Genomic DNA, 12,953 nt, shown 5'->3' on the forward strand with positions numbered 1-12,953 from the left:
TGAAAGGCTGTATGACCCACATAATGCTTTGTGAAAAATGGTGATTTTGTGGCCTGTATCCTCGGAGAAATGTCATTTCCATGTTTTTATGCCTCTGCCACGAAGTGATAATTATTATTCCTCTAACTCTCCTTGAATGCCTCCACTAAATTTAGGCAGTCACGTCCAGGCCCTACCGCTTAATTGGAATAGGCCAAGGAGGTTGTGGTTTTTACTGACGTTGGTTTGTTTGCCTGTTTTCAAAATTAGAAAGTTATGAACCGATTAAGAGGAAATTTCTGGGAAAAGTTGATAATGACACATGGAATAGATTATTAAATCATGGTAGTGATTCGGATCGCCGTCTAGATCCAGATTTTATTTTAAGGATCTTTATCAAACTTTGCCATTTTAAGCATATGTTCACATAACTCCACAATAGATTGCCACATTAATCAGCATGGCCATCACTTGTTTGTACAGTATATTAGGATGTTTGACTGTTACTCAACGTTAACTTTATTATGCAGTGAGAAATCAGAATATGGGTGGAAATTGATGGATGCCCAGGATTTTCAGCTTCTTTTCTCATTTTTTTATGTGCACACTGTCACTAAGAACCATCCTTATTCTCCACAAAATACAGGACATTTGAAAAACATTATCTCAGTATTCGTACATGACATTATTACAGTACGACCTCTCTTTGATATCCGGCTTCCCATATATTATGTATTATTAGGATGTGATCTCGCTGAGATTTGTCTTATTCAATCTATTCAATTACTTGGAAAATGGGGATTTCAAACTCAACCAAACACGTACACTAACTCACATGAAATGCATATTATTCCCAACATAATTAACATACATTCACATTCAATTTTCATCTAAATAACATGCATTCGAACATTCACTAAAATTTTGCACAGATAGCAAAGAAAGATAAAGAAAAATTTCAGTGTATGCTACCTGCAATAGGTTACATGTAGCTACCATTGGTTAGGCAACTGCGTGTATTAAACATTGAGTCTCCAAATCCGACCAAATCCCTTATCTGGATGAGCGCCGGTCCTGGCATTTCCAGATAAGAGAGGTTGCACTGTACATCCAACACTGATTATACTACCACAAGTATGCTATGGTGTATCAGAGTATTATTAGGTGCAGAAAAAAGCCCCTCAAAACTGTTACTGTATACGCTGAATATTTTGCGAGGTTTTTATTTTCGCGAATTTTGCGAGTCAGGTGCTATTCGCTAAATTAAAGACACGTGAAAATATTGACTTTGATCCCCGATGTGAATATGACGTACGCGTGTACACTTTTTTTGTTCAGTACTGGACTCCACAATCGCGAATTTAACCACTCGCAAAATCGTCAGGAATTCTCAATTCACGAAAATTTAGACTCGCAAAATGTATGGCGTATACAGTATTCGATAGCAGTAAGCCAGTAGAATCAAAAGGGAATCAAAAGCGGCCTGAGCTTTTGATCCTTGCATAATCTTCATCAGAGGCAAATAGTTTTCCTCTGGTGAAGATCTTGCAAGGATCAAAAGCTCAGGCCCCTTTTGACTTTAGAGGTATTCAGTGAGAAAGATGATGCAAAAGTCTTAGTCTCCTTCTATGGGATCACTTGGGTACCAATGCTCTGTTGATCTATTCTCTGCCAGGAACTTGCCATGGGTGCTCGGGAGAACATCACCAGTGCCTACATTGACACGCTATTAGCCCTTGCCCAACTCGACGCTGCCGAGACGGACAGCGAAGAGGCGCTGCAGGCCGCCATCGCCACGCAGGTGATGCAGGTTCAGTCACCGTCTGAGATGGAGACCCTTGTGGAGCAAATCAACCAGACAAGTCTGTCGGATTCCACCGTCTCTCCTCTGCTAGCTAACGCCTCAGCATCACTTTCTTCAGCAGAGGATATTTTAAATGTGTCCAAGCAAGCCTTGTAAGAAGATGGAATCTCATATCTGAAACATTTTTTTTTTGAAGTTGCAAAATGATGTTAAAAAATGCTGAATAATTTCATTAAAAGAAGAGTTTAAAGAAATATGGATTTCTCAATTCTACTGTTGGTCAGACTCTTCTATAATGTTCTAGTTTTGTAGCAAGGGTCATTTATATAATCCTGTTATGCAGCAAGTCTGTAAACGTTTAGATATCATACATCCGGAATTAGAATGGCAGGACTACTACATCTAAAAACAGGATCTACATCAAGATTTATCCTCAGCATTGGATATATAATAGTGTATATTCAAGGATCTGATGGAGAAGCATCCTGTTTTTGTTGAATCATTCTTTATTACTGAAATGACATAGTTCTTGAAAAGAACATGTAACTGGGTTGAAAGAAATGCAGCCAAGGAATATATGGATATACATAATAAATCTCATTATGAAAAAATGAAACTTGTGAAAGTAGTTAACTGTTTTCCTCATAAAGATCCTTGTCATTCAGTCTTGAGAACACACATCACCGGGATGCACAGGGACAACCTTTTCTCAGAACAAACAAATAAATACACAACCTTGGTTAAGTAAGTCATTTTTTAAAAGTATATAACATGTTTATGAGGTATAAACCTTGTTGAATATCAAGGATATGATTTTATAACCTGTGTTCAGTACAACAGCCTAACTGTAAAATCTGAAATATACAGAGTTCAATGTGAACAGTGAGTATATTTGGGATGATGCTTACAAGATACTTCACAGGATATGCTCTTTAGGATATATTTGGTGATAATTTTGTTTTGAAATAATTTTTTCCCCTCTACCAAGGCAAGATGCCTATGCCGTGAGGTATCAGCTAAACACCATGGAGTATGAGCTTGCTGAGGCAGAGAGGATAAGAGCGGAAGTGGCTGAGGTATCTGAGGAAATAGCGAGGAATGTAACCAACATTAATGATATCACCAATCAGGTTAGTGGCTACAGGTGTGGGTGGTGTCATACATAATAACCTTGGAAAATTTGATATTTTCCTGTGTCTCATGCTACAAGATGTATTCTGTGAGTCATTACGTTTCAGTTACAATAACTTTTTTGTTAAACTTGAAAGGAAAATTCAACCCCAATTATATGTATGATTGTTGATTATTACTTTTGCTCCCTTTGTTTGGTATGAGGTGGCAAAATGTCATGCATGTAGAATAACACACACTACATGAATTGAAAACAGGTAGAATGTGTAGTAGAATGGAATTTTTGCAAGTTATTATCATGCATTGCGAATCGGGTTAAAAGGGAGACCACTGTTCTCCCAAATAATTCACTTTCTTTTCCCAGCTGTTGGGCACCTGCAACATAACAACAATAATACAAAAACAAAACAAAACTATAGTGCAGTTACTTTGGCTGACACAAATTTGGCCAGACTGTCCCAAAATGCATTCTGATGAGATTTGCTCACCATTCCTCTCTCCTGTTTGCATGGTTAGGTACAGGAGCTGAGCACCTCCAGACTGAATGAAGCAGAAGTGACATCTGCCCTCGTTGCCGACCTTCAGCAGAGTGCTATCGAGGGTCAGGAGTGTTTCAGTGCCAAGAGGGCCCAAGCAGAGGATGCCAGTCGACGTGCAGACAGAGCAAGACAAGGAACAGAAGTCACACAGGAGGTACGTACATTATAATGAGCATGATAACATCAAAAGTTTTTGAAAGACTGTCTCTATTAAGGCTTCCGTCACACTACAGCGAATGCCCAACGAATGCCCAACGAATGTCCCATGAATTTGAAAATGTGAAGATATGTTCACATCCATTGGTAATACTAGAATAGTTTGTAACATGCTTGATGTTCGTTGTATTCATTAGCTATTCGTCGGGATTCGCAGAGATACGCTGGTGCCGATTTTTTTTTTAACATGTCCAAAATCTCCAGTGTATCTCTGCGAGTCTCTACGAATCTCTACGAATAGCTAATGAATTCAAAGAACGTCAGACATGCAAACTGTCTTCACATTTTCGAATTCGTTGGGCTTTCGCTTGGCATTCATTGGGCATTCGCTGTAGTGTGATGGGGCCTTTAGAAAGATATTTCCTAAAGGACCCAGTGTAGAAACTATGATAAAAAGCAATAAGCTGTTGGGTACTTGTTGTGATTGTCATAAATTTATATCATATATAGACATATCTAATGACATCATATCACATATCCATTCAGACATAGTAAGATTACAAGTTGCACTAGTAGATATTGAGTCTGAAAAATATTTCAATAACTGAGGATTAACAATACACCTGCAAGGAATTTGTCCCACACTTTAGTTGCACAAAAAGAGAGAAGAAATTGGACTTCCAATTTTTTTAATCGGTCACACGTCAGTCTTGTATTTGTTAACTAGTTGAGACGGATTTGCAATACTCCGTATCTTGTTTTATTGTGGTTCATGATGGAGAAATATCTAACTATTCAAAGCTTAGTGATTCTTCTCTCTTTTTTGCAGCTTTGTTATTGTTTTTGCATGTCACATCCTCATGAACGGGTTGAAAATTTGATGAATTTATGATAACACATTATTCTAAACTCACAATGCTTGAACAACTGGTTCTTACAGTGACTGCTCCTCAACATCTTTATTTTAGTATTTCTGTCAGCCATCTTGTCAATTAAACTTTCATTCTTTTTTTAATGCTTTTAGCAATATTCTCCTTGTGTCATGATGGTATTTAACCTCCTCTGTTAGTGTTGGCCATTTTAAAACCAGAAGAAATTAATAGTGCTGTACTTATCAATGGATTTGCTTCGCTTTTGGTTGCTTCTCTGTCTATGATAACTTACGAAACGGGTGGTCATAACATATTTTTATAAGAAAAAAAGACCACACACACACAGAAAGATTATGTTATGTCTTGATTTTGGTGAGATTAAGAGAGAATAATGAATGAGATAATATGATATATATGGCATACTTTTTTTTTATTAAATGACAAAGAAACTGTTTGTCATGTAACTTTGTTAATGTGTTAACTTAATGGGAACTTAAAATTATAGATATATGAATAAATTTTGTTTAGCTTAAATGAGAAGTGGACAGACACTAATAATCACTGGAAGTTTGAGATCTTATAATATGCATGGTTTGCCTTGATAACAAATGGTGTCTTAGAAATATGTCACAATCTCACATTTATATTTGTTTTGGTTTTGGTTTTTGTTTTGTAGGAGCTAGTATCTGTTCAAGCTGAAGCAATCAGTCTATCAGCAGATGTTACCATGGCAATGGATGATTCCAGTGAAAACCTTGAAAGCATTAGTGACGTCAGATCAGATGCTGCGACCCTCAACAGTGATGTGCTGACTGTAGCAGACATGGCCACTCTAGATGGTATGTGTTTGCTGTTTCTGCACCTTAGAAAACACATTAACATTCATTAGCTGATAAACTGAAACATGTTTTTGTGCAAGTTTGTTGTGCATCAACAGCCTCAAATAATAATAATAAATAATAATAATAAATATCATTTATAAAGCGCTTATTACAATGTTTCTGAGCGCTGAAGAAGAAATTGGAAAGATAGATTCGATTATGGAATACGTGTATATACAAATTGAGATACGATGAAACGCAATACAAGATACAAAATACATAAAATAAACATTGTAAGTTATAACTTATAGAACGAACTAAGATATATACAGACTGCATATGATAAATCAATACAAATTACATGGCGTGATAGAACAGATGAGTAGATATGTAGATATGTGTTATAGTTTAGCAAGCCTTGCCACACTCTGGTAAACACAAACAGTCTTAAGTTTTAAAGGGATTGTGTAGTTTTTATTGAGACAGGGTAGTCAGCTTTTGATTTCATGAGATAACTAGAAACCACATATGAGATATTAAAGAGCATGCAATTACAAGAGGAATTAAAAGTTTATTTGATGAAAATTGGTAATGATATGGCTGAGTAAAAGAAAGTGGTCCTAATAAAATGTGGGTCCCACCTGTTATGAGGACCTCTTTGTTTTTGGATATCTCAGCCATTTTAGAAAAATGCCCGATTTTACTTCAAGTTATCGAGTCTTGTTTTGCATGTGCCTTTTGGTTTTTGTACTCATGTAATTTATGCACCAATATTCATGAAAGATATCATTTTGTTGAGTAACCTCAGCAGAAGACTGGCAGGTTTGCCACAAAACATTTCCACCAGCCTTAAACTCATCCTTTGTTGAAATCTTCTTTACTGTTGCAGCCTTGATCAGAGAATACACTGACCAGCGGTCAGAAATGGACAATATGAAGCGGGTCCTGGACCAAATGGAGGCTAGCCTTGATGCAGTCCTGGACAATCTGCAGGGAATCGGGACTGGGGAGATACAGTGCAACAACTGAAATAGAGACGAGTCATCGTAATCACCCATTTTTCATAATGCATTGTTACAAGCATATCCCTAGCTTGGGACTGGCTGTCACTGGCTGAACATGGCTGAAACATGGCTGAAAACTACTGTCTTCTGATTTGTCATTCATTATTGTTATTATTTCTAGTGCCTCTCTTTTTGGTTGAAATCGTGCTGAATAGGAATAGAGTTGCATAAGGTGTGCCAGTTTTTCTGTTGTGAGGGAAGGTATAGGTATCAGTATTGTGTACAGTTGTCCAGACTGTCCATAGCTACTGTATGTACTATATGGCAAGTGTTTTGTCTGTTTTTCATTGTGCCTGTAATGTTCCTGTAGTGTAGCATGGGAAGGACTTGATTGCTTATTATCCGTGCCAGCTTGTTACTGCTAGAAAAGGTAGTAGCATTATTTTTTTTTCAAACCTTGTGTGGATCTGCAACAATTTTAGCAAGACCTTTGTGAAAACATTACCAAAGACTAAAGGCATTTTTGGCAGTGGGCAATAGATTTCACAATGTACTTGTTGAAATTCCTGTTACTTCTCTGAATGCCTTAGCCATCTTCCTGCCGCTATAGAACAGAAGATCTTAACCTGTTCCATATGGGAACCTGATGGCCTGTGTATCAAGTCTATGGGGATTTCAGAATTCAGTATGGAATGGGTTAAGTTCCTAGGCTGATTGATGACTTACACCTTGTAAAGATTGATGTGACATGCTAGCCATGTGACGCAGGTCAAATTAAAGTAACTTTCATTCTGTGTAAATGGATTATATAGTATTGGCCGAGGTGAGGGTTCAGCTTTTAACTTTTTAATGAGATACTTAGAAACCACTTATGGAATGTTAAAAAGCATACAAGCCTCAAGGAATTCAAAGTTTATTTGATGAAAATTTTATTAGGATCGCTTTGTTGTGGATATCTCAGTCATGGCAAAATCAATTTTCACCAAATAAACTTTGAATTTCTACAGGAATTATATGCTCTTTCATATTTCATAAGATGTTTCTTATTTTCTCAAAAATCATTATAAAAAATGTTCAAAATCTAAAGCTCCATCTTAACTGAAAGTGTACCATCCCTTAAGACCTCGTAGTCATGATGTTTTGCCAGGATACTCTTGTGTAAAATGTACATGGAACTTTGTTTTAACATATTTACTGTAGCAAAGAGACATTCCATTTTGTATATAATAATGGATATAGACAGTAGCAGTATCATGTTTGGAGCAGCCTAAAACACAATATACAGTCCTCACATTTGAACAAAAAAAGTATAACTTAAATTAACTTTCGCTGGGTTTTTTTTTTCCTGCTTGCCTTGTAAAACATCTGTGACTTGATCAGTAGGATTTAAGAACAAAGTTACTGTGGGATAAGTAGCAGGAAGTACTTAATATTCTGTTGTAAACTCTCTGTTGCATCTGATATGTGATTTATTGAAGACCAAAGACCAGGATTGGTCTCCAAAGCTTGAAGTGATGCTCCTACTCCTGTCACCATAGTTACGCAGACTCCGGCTGTAACCAATCAATATGCTGCTTCTCTTCTGGACCTTGATATTGGCTGCGTGAAGGCTAACAGCAGGACTGAAATATGAGTAGCCTAGCCTAAAATCGATCAGGCTCACTCGGTGCAGGATAGTCTCGTAGTGCACTGTGAGTGGTATTTATTTGTAGATAATGATTGGTTATTTGTTTTTGCTGATGTGTGTATGTATTATGGCTGCCCTTCAAATTATTTATGTCTTTGCTTCCACCAAGAAATTGTTTGTATAATTGCTTTTGGTATCAGAAGATTTGTGTGTTGTGAAATCATGCCATTTTAAAGTATCACCTTGTGTTGTGTTTTCACCTTGAATAACAGATCTTTCATCATTAAAGTACTGTGTTTTATACAAATTATACATACTACACTATTATAAGATTTTTTTTTTTTGTTGGAATATCTAAGTGACCATTATCTTCTCTCTTTTTTTCTGGGGGAATGGGTTGTTTCACAGGTTAGACTGCAAATCATGAAGTTCTAGCAGGTGTAAAATTGATTTTCTTTTAAATGGACTATATTTATATCAAAAATGTATCTGTACTTACAATTGGTGTATGTGCAATTTGTTGAAAGTCTAATGTATTTGATCATTGCATTTTAATGAATCTCATATGTTTTGGAAGTAATTTTACTAGGCTGATAAAACCATAAAGAAAGGTAGGAAGAGAAAATGTATGATATTTATGATTATGTAAAAAGGATATGGAAAAGAATTATGTGCCACAAGATACTGAGTCGGCTTACATTGAATACCATGTGATATTGTGCAGAATTATGTGTCTATTTTTATTTGTACACTATTATACAGCTGTATGTGTGTAAATAAGTAATTCAATCAAAAATCCTTACTTAGCGGTGAGTAATTTCAAACCAGATATTGTGCATTTTCAAATGTAGTTTCCCTGATCAGACCATGTAGGCATTATTGATTATGTGTGTGTTTAACTTAAATTTTTAATACAAGATGATCTGATCATGTACACATTGTCTGCCACACTGCCATTTCTTCTCTGGGTGAAAGTGGAAACAAAAATGTGGTATAAGCAACTTATTAAAACAGGAAACTTTTATTCAGTGAATTAGGGGTTTTTTTATCATGGTTCTCAATCACTCTTATTTTAACAAGTTTCTGCTGATTTATTCTCAAAGAATATTCATTAATCACTGGTACTTCACGTCAGCAATGATGTTAGAACAGAGTGAAACGAATATCAACAGTCTAGCATTTGGACGAACCCACCTGCGTGTATGGGAATGCCTATTATGACGGCAAGTTGTAGACTTGTCATGCTACCATATGAGAATCATGAGATTTTGTGTGTGGTGTATGCTTAATGAACTCATTGGGACTGGACGGGAAAAGCTTGGATGACATGAGAAGTATCCATCTCATATTCAATTTACCTGGAATCTCATTAAGGGTACATGTACTATAGACTCTAGGTGATCTTCACATCCTTGCAAATACAACGAAGAAGAGAAATCATTGGGTCTTTTGTTGTAGTTTTTGTAAGTTTTGATTGCACATATATTGTTTCCTGTTCACTATATGTGTGTAGTATCTCATTGGTTTGGAGACAAGGTGCGACCCGGCGGCGACCTGGTGGCTAGCCTGGTCTCCCGGGAGCTGCGAGAGAATCGAACATGGTTTTAAATTTTAGGAGTCTTTTTCCAGTCTCCAGCTGATCTTGACGTCTCCGTGACGTCTCCTTAGTCGAGGAGACTAATTTTGCTTGCAAGGTCTCTGCGATGTCTCCGCGACCTTGTGGAGTCCCATTGGTGACCTACTGGAGACGTCACAGAGACGTCTCCGTGACTTCAGGGCAAATAAGATGCTGGAGTCGCCTTCTCGGTGAGAACGCAAGCTATCTCTTAGTCCTTTAGAGTACGTGGCACGAAACGTGGACAGGCTCTTTAATAGCCCTGAAATAGGCCCTTTAATGGGATCTCTGCATTCCAGCTTTGGCTTGTAATTTAGAGGTCTTCTGAACTTCTGAAAGTCCAGAATTGCAAGTATGTATGTACCTGGCAGCACCACCTGTCGAGACCCACGGTATGTATGTAGTGTGTTTTGATGTATACCCTGTCTACTTTGATATAGATATTCATTTATTGTGATAAGTACCACTGATGCAGGTTTAAGGGCCCTTCATTCCCCAGCAACCAGTCTCTGTTGACGTGATTATTCATGGATAATTCTTGATCATGTTCTGAGGAAGCTGAAGAAATAAATTGAAAAAAAGAGAGAAACATTGATTCAGATTGGACTTGGGTATCTCAGACACAATGATTCAAGCTGGAAGACGATCTCTTTACTAATTTCGTAGCTGGTTGGGGAGAGTTAGACTTCACTATCGTGTCATCTTCCTATATTCTGTATGCCATAGTGTAAGGAGGATATTGAACCCTGTTCATACGCAGTAGAATGTAGCGATCGCTGAAATCGTTTTGTTTTGCCGGTTACAATGTGCCTCAAATGCCCAATAAAGTTTTTGTAGAAAACATGCCTAAACTGACAAGTTATCTAATTTTATGTCGTTTATTGTAGCTTGAGAGCGGAAGCATACAGTGTGCTTACGAAAAAATCGCTTGTGAAAACATAATTGATACAACTGTAATTCACTTTTCATGTTGTCAGCGTATGTGCAAGTAAGGGTTGTATAAGTACACACTCCGACACACACAGACATAGACACACACACAGACACACACACACACACACACACACACACACACACACACACACACACACACACACACACACACACACACACACACACACACACACACACACACATACACACACACACAGGCACACAAAAAGGAAAAAAATGCGTACACGTAATGAAGTAATCGCTTTTACACGAAGTTCACAATAGCGAAATTACGTATCGTTTGTCATGTAAAAGAAAAAATATTGTGCTATTCCTGCATTCCATCGTTCGTCCTACAATATTTTAGGATATTGGCACGATTAGTTAGATTTAAATTTGCTTGTAACAGAAGAATACGATCTCGTATTCCGCAATTTTGATGACAGTTGTGACCAATACGTCGAAGGTAGTCTGAAGACTTCTGGCCTTCGCTGCATTGTTCCCTTTTACAGTGTCTTCCTAAACCTTACAATGCGAAGGAGATGCTACGGGCTGTTCACGAAACGGAAAGTTAAACACACACACAAAAAACATACATTACAGAATGCGTTTCTGAGAGAAAACTGAAAAACATACCAGTGGCGGATCCAGAGGGGGGCGGAAGAGGCGCACGCCCCTCCCCCCCTTTATTTATCGTTAAAAACAAAAGAAATAAAAAGAAAAAATGAAATGACACCCGGAAGTGGCACCAGAAATATTAGTTGCGCCCCCCCCCCCCCTTTACAGAATTCCTGGATCCGCCCCTGCATACAGTATATTGTATGGCTTCTCGAAGACTTAGGTTTTAAAATCCCTTGTAACGCGTCATCTGGTGATCGGTAGCGTGGCAAATACATTTCTTTTCCTTTTTTTTTTTTAAAGATAAGATTCCGATCTTTTTTTTTTCCTGCTTGTACCCATATTATGTGATGTACATATCTGTGCATTATTGTCAAGCATATCAAAAGGGCCCCATCAAAAGTTCTTGCAGCCTAGAAGGTAGGCCTACATGGGTTTCGCGTTTTATGAATTGGTACATGTATCATAGTGTACTGTTCACGGCCAGCGCCACGTTTTTAAAAGGGGGTGGGGGTGGCACCTTTTCTGGTACCACTTGCGGGTTTTTATCAGCGCAACTTTCTTGTGCCACTTTCGTGTATCTTCGGCACGCAAGAAAAAAAAATCGGCTTCCGATCGACATCGACTAACGTGCAAAACCAACAAACAACAAGAGAGTAAGGGCCCAAGCGCCCCGCCCCCCCCCCCCCCCCGGTTGCGCTGGGTCCGATGTATATTATTGTTATTGTTATTATCAAGCCTATTATCATATTTGTTAATGTTATTATTGTTGCTGATATCGTTATTATTACTATTATCATTATTGTTATTATCATCATCATCATTATTATCATTATCAACACGTGAAATGACTTTCCTATACAGATACAACCTGGTTGTGTGTTATCGATTCATTTTTTAAAATCAATTTTCATTACGTTGTTTAAAGAAGCCGTCATTATGTCTTTGACTTGAAACATTTAGAAAATGGTACACATTTTTCATTCACAATCCATTGCGTCTGATACATCCACTTACTTATTCTCATCCCTTTAGAATGAATTGTATGAATATTCCACAAAATATCATGATTCTCCGTGAACAGACAGATACATTTTAACTCTATGCATCTTTTATTTTTTGTACGCATTCCAATGTATTCAAACTCGTTTCATGTAAAAATGTCCGCAATTCAGCCTGCGGGATGCCATGGATGATTTTAAGAAAATACTTATCAATCAATCAATCAATCAATCAATCAATCAATCAATCAATCAATCAATCAATCAATCAATCAATCAATCAATCAATCAATCAATCAATCAATCAATCAATCAATCAATCAATGCATTGGCGTTCTTTTTCTCTCTTATGGATTAAAAAAAAACCCCGCATGTGATTAAAAAAATACTTTGTGCAGACTTTGACCAAACTCTTTGATTTGAAAGAAGCGGCTAAAAGAAAAACAAACAACTACATTGTATCGCAATAGACTCAAAGCAGGCCTATATGACGCACACAAACAAGAAGTGATTTCTCTTTAATTCCAACAGTGAAACGTACTGATTCAAGATGACTGCGTCGGCAAGTCCTAGTATCAATCGCCACACATAAGGAATCTTGATGACGCACAAGGGAGCAATGTACGGTTGCTTCTCAGTGCTCAACATGGCGCTGCGGTTATCCAAACGAAGGTTCAGTTTTCTTGATATCGATAAGTCGTCGTCATTGTTATCAAGATCCTTATTATCAATATGAGCGTGATGAGATGTAATTATCATAAAATCAATCTTTACATTTGCTATCTGCCGCTTAATGTGTCCAACGCTTAGGCCGAAGATACAACAGAAGGGATGTCTAATTGATTAAAAAAAA

At 37.4% G+C, this 12,953-nt stretch overlaps 1 protein-coding gene across 1 annotated transcript in view; it reads left to right on the forward strand.

The window, feature by feature from the left end:
* LOC139724223 (laminin subunit alpha-1-like) overlaps positions 1-6,348 on the forward strand; it is a 53,632-nt gene extending 47,284 nt beyond the window's left edge. The window contains exons 32-36 of the mRNA XM_071635366.1: positions 1,655-1,935; positions 2,772-2,913; positions 3,431-3,607; positions 5,158-5,320; positions 6,192-6,348. Coding sequence (XP_071491467.1) covers positions 1,655-1,935; positions 2,772-2,913; positions 3,431-3,607; positions 5,158-5,320; positions 6,192-6,331 — 903 coding nt within the window. The 3' untranslated portion in view covers positions 6,332-6,348. The remainder of the gene's footprint in view (positions 1-1,654; positions 1,936-2,771; positions 2,914-3,430; positions 3,608-5,157; positions 5,321-6,191) is intronic.
* The last annotated feature ends 6,605 nt before the right edge of the window (positions 6,349-12,953 follow it).

This window comes from Diadema antillarum, unplaced genomic scaffold, assembly GCF_040938485.1.
Source record: "Diadema antillarum isolate AM-2024a unplaced genomic scaffold, OU_Dant_1.0 scf00000208, whole genome shotgun sequence".
Classification (NCBI taxonomy): Eukaryota; Metazoa; Echinodermata; class Echinoidea; order Diadematoida; family Diadematidae; genus Diadema; species Diadema antillarum.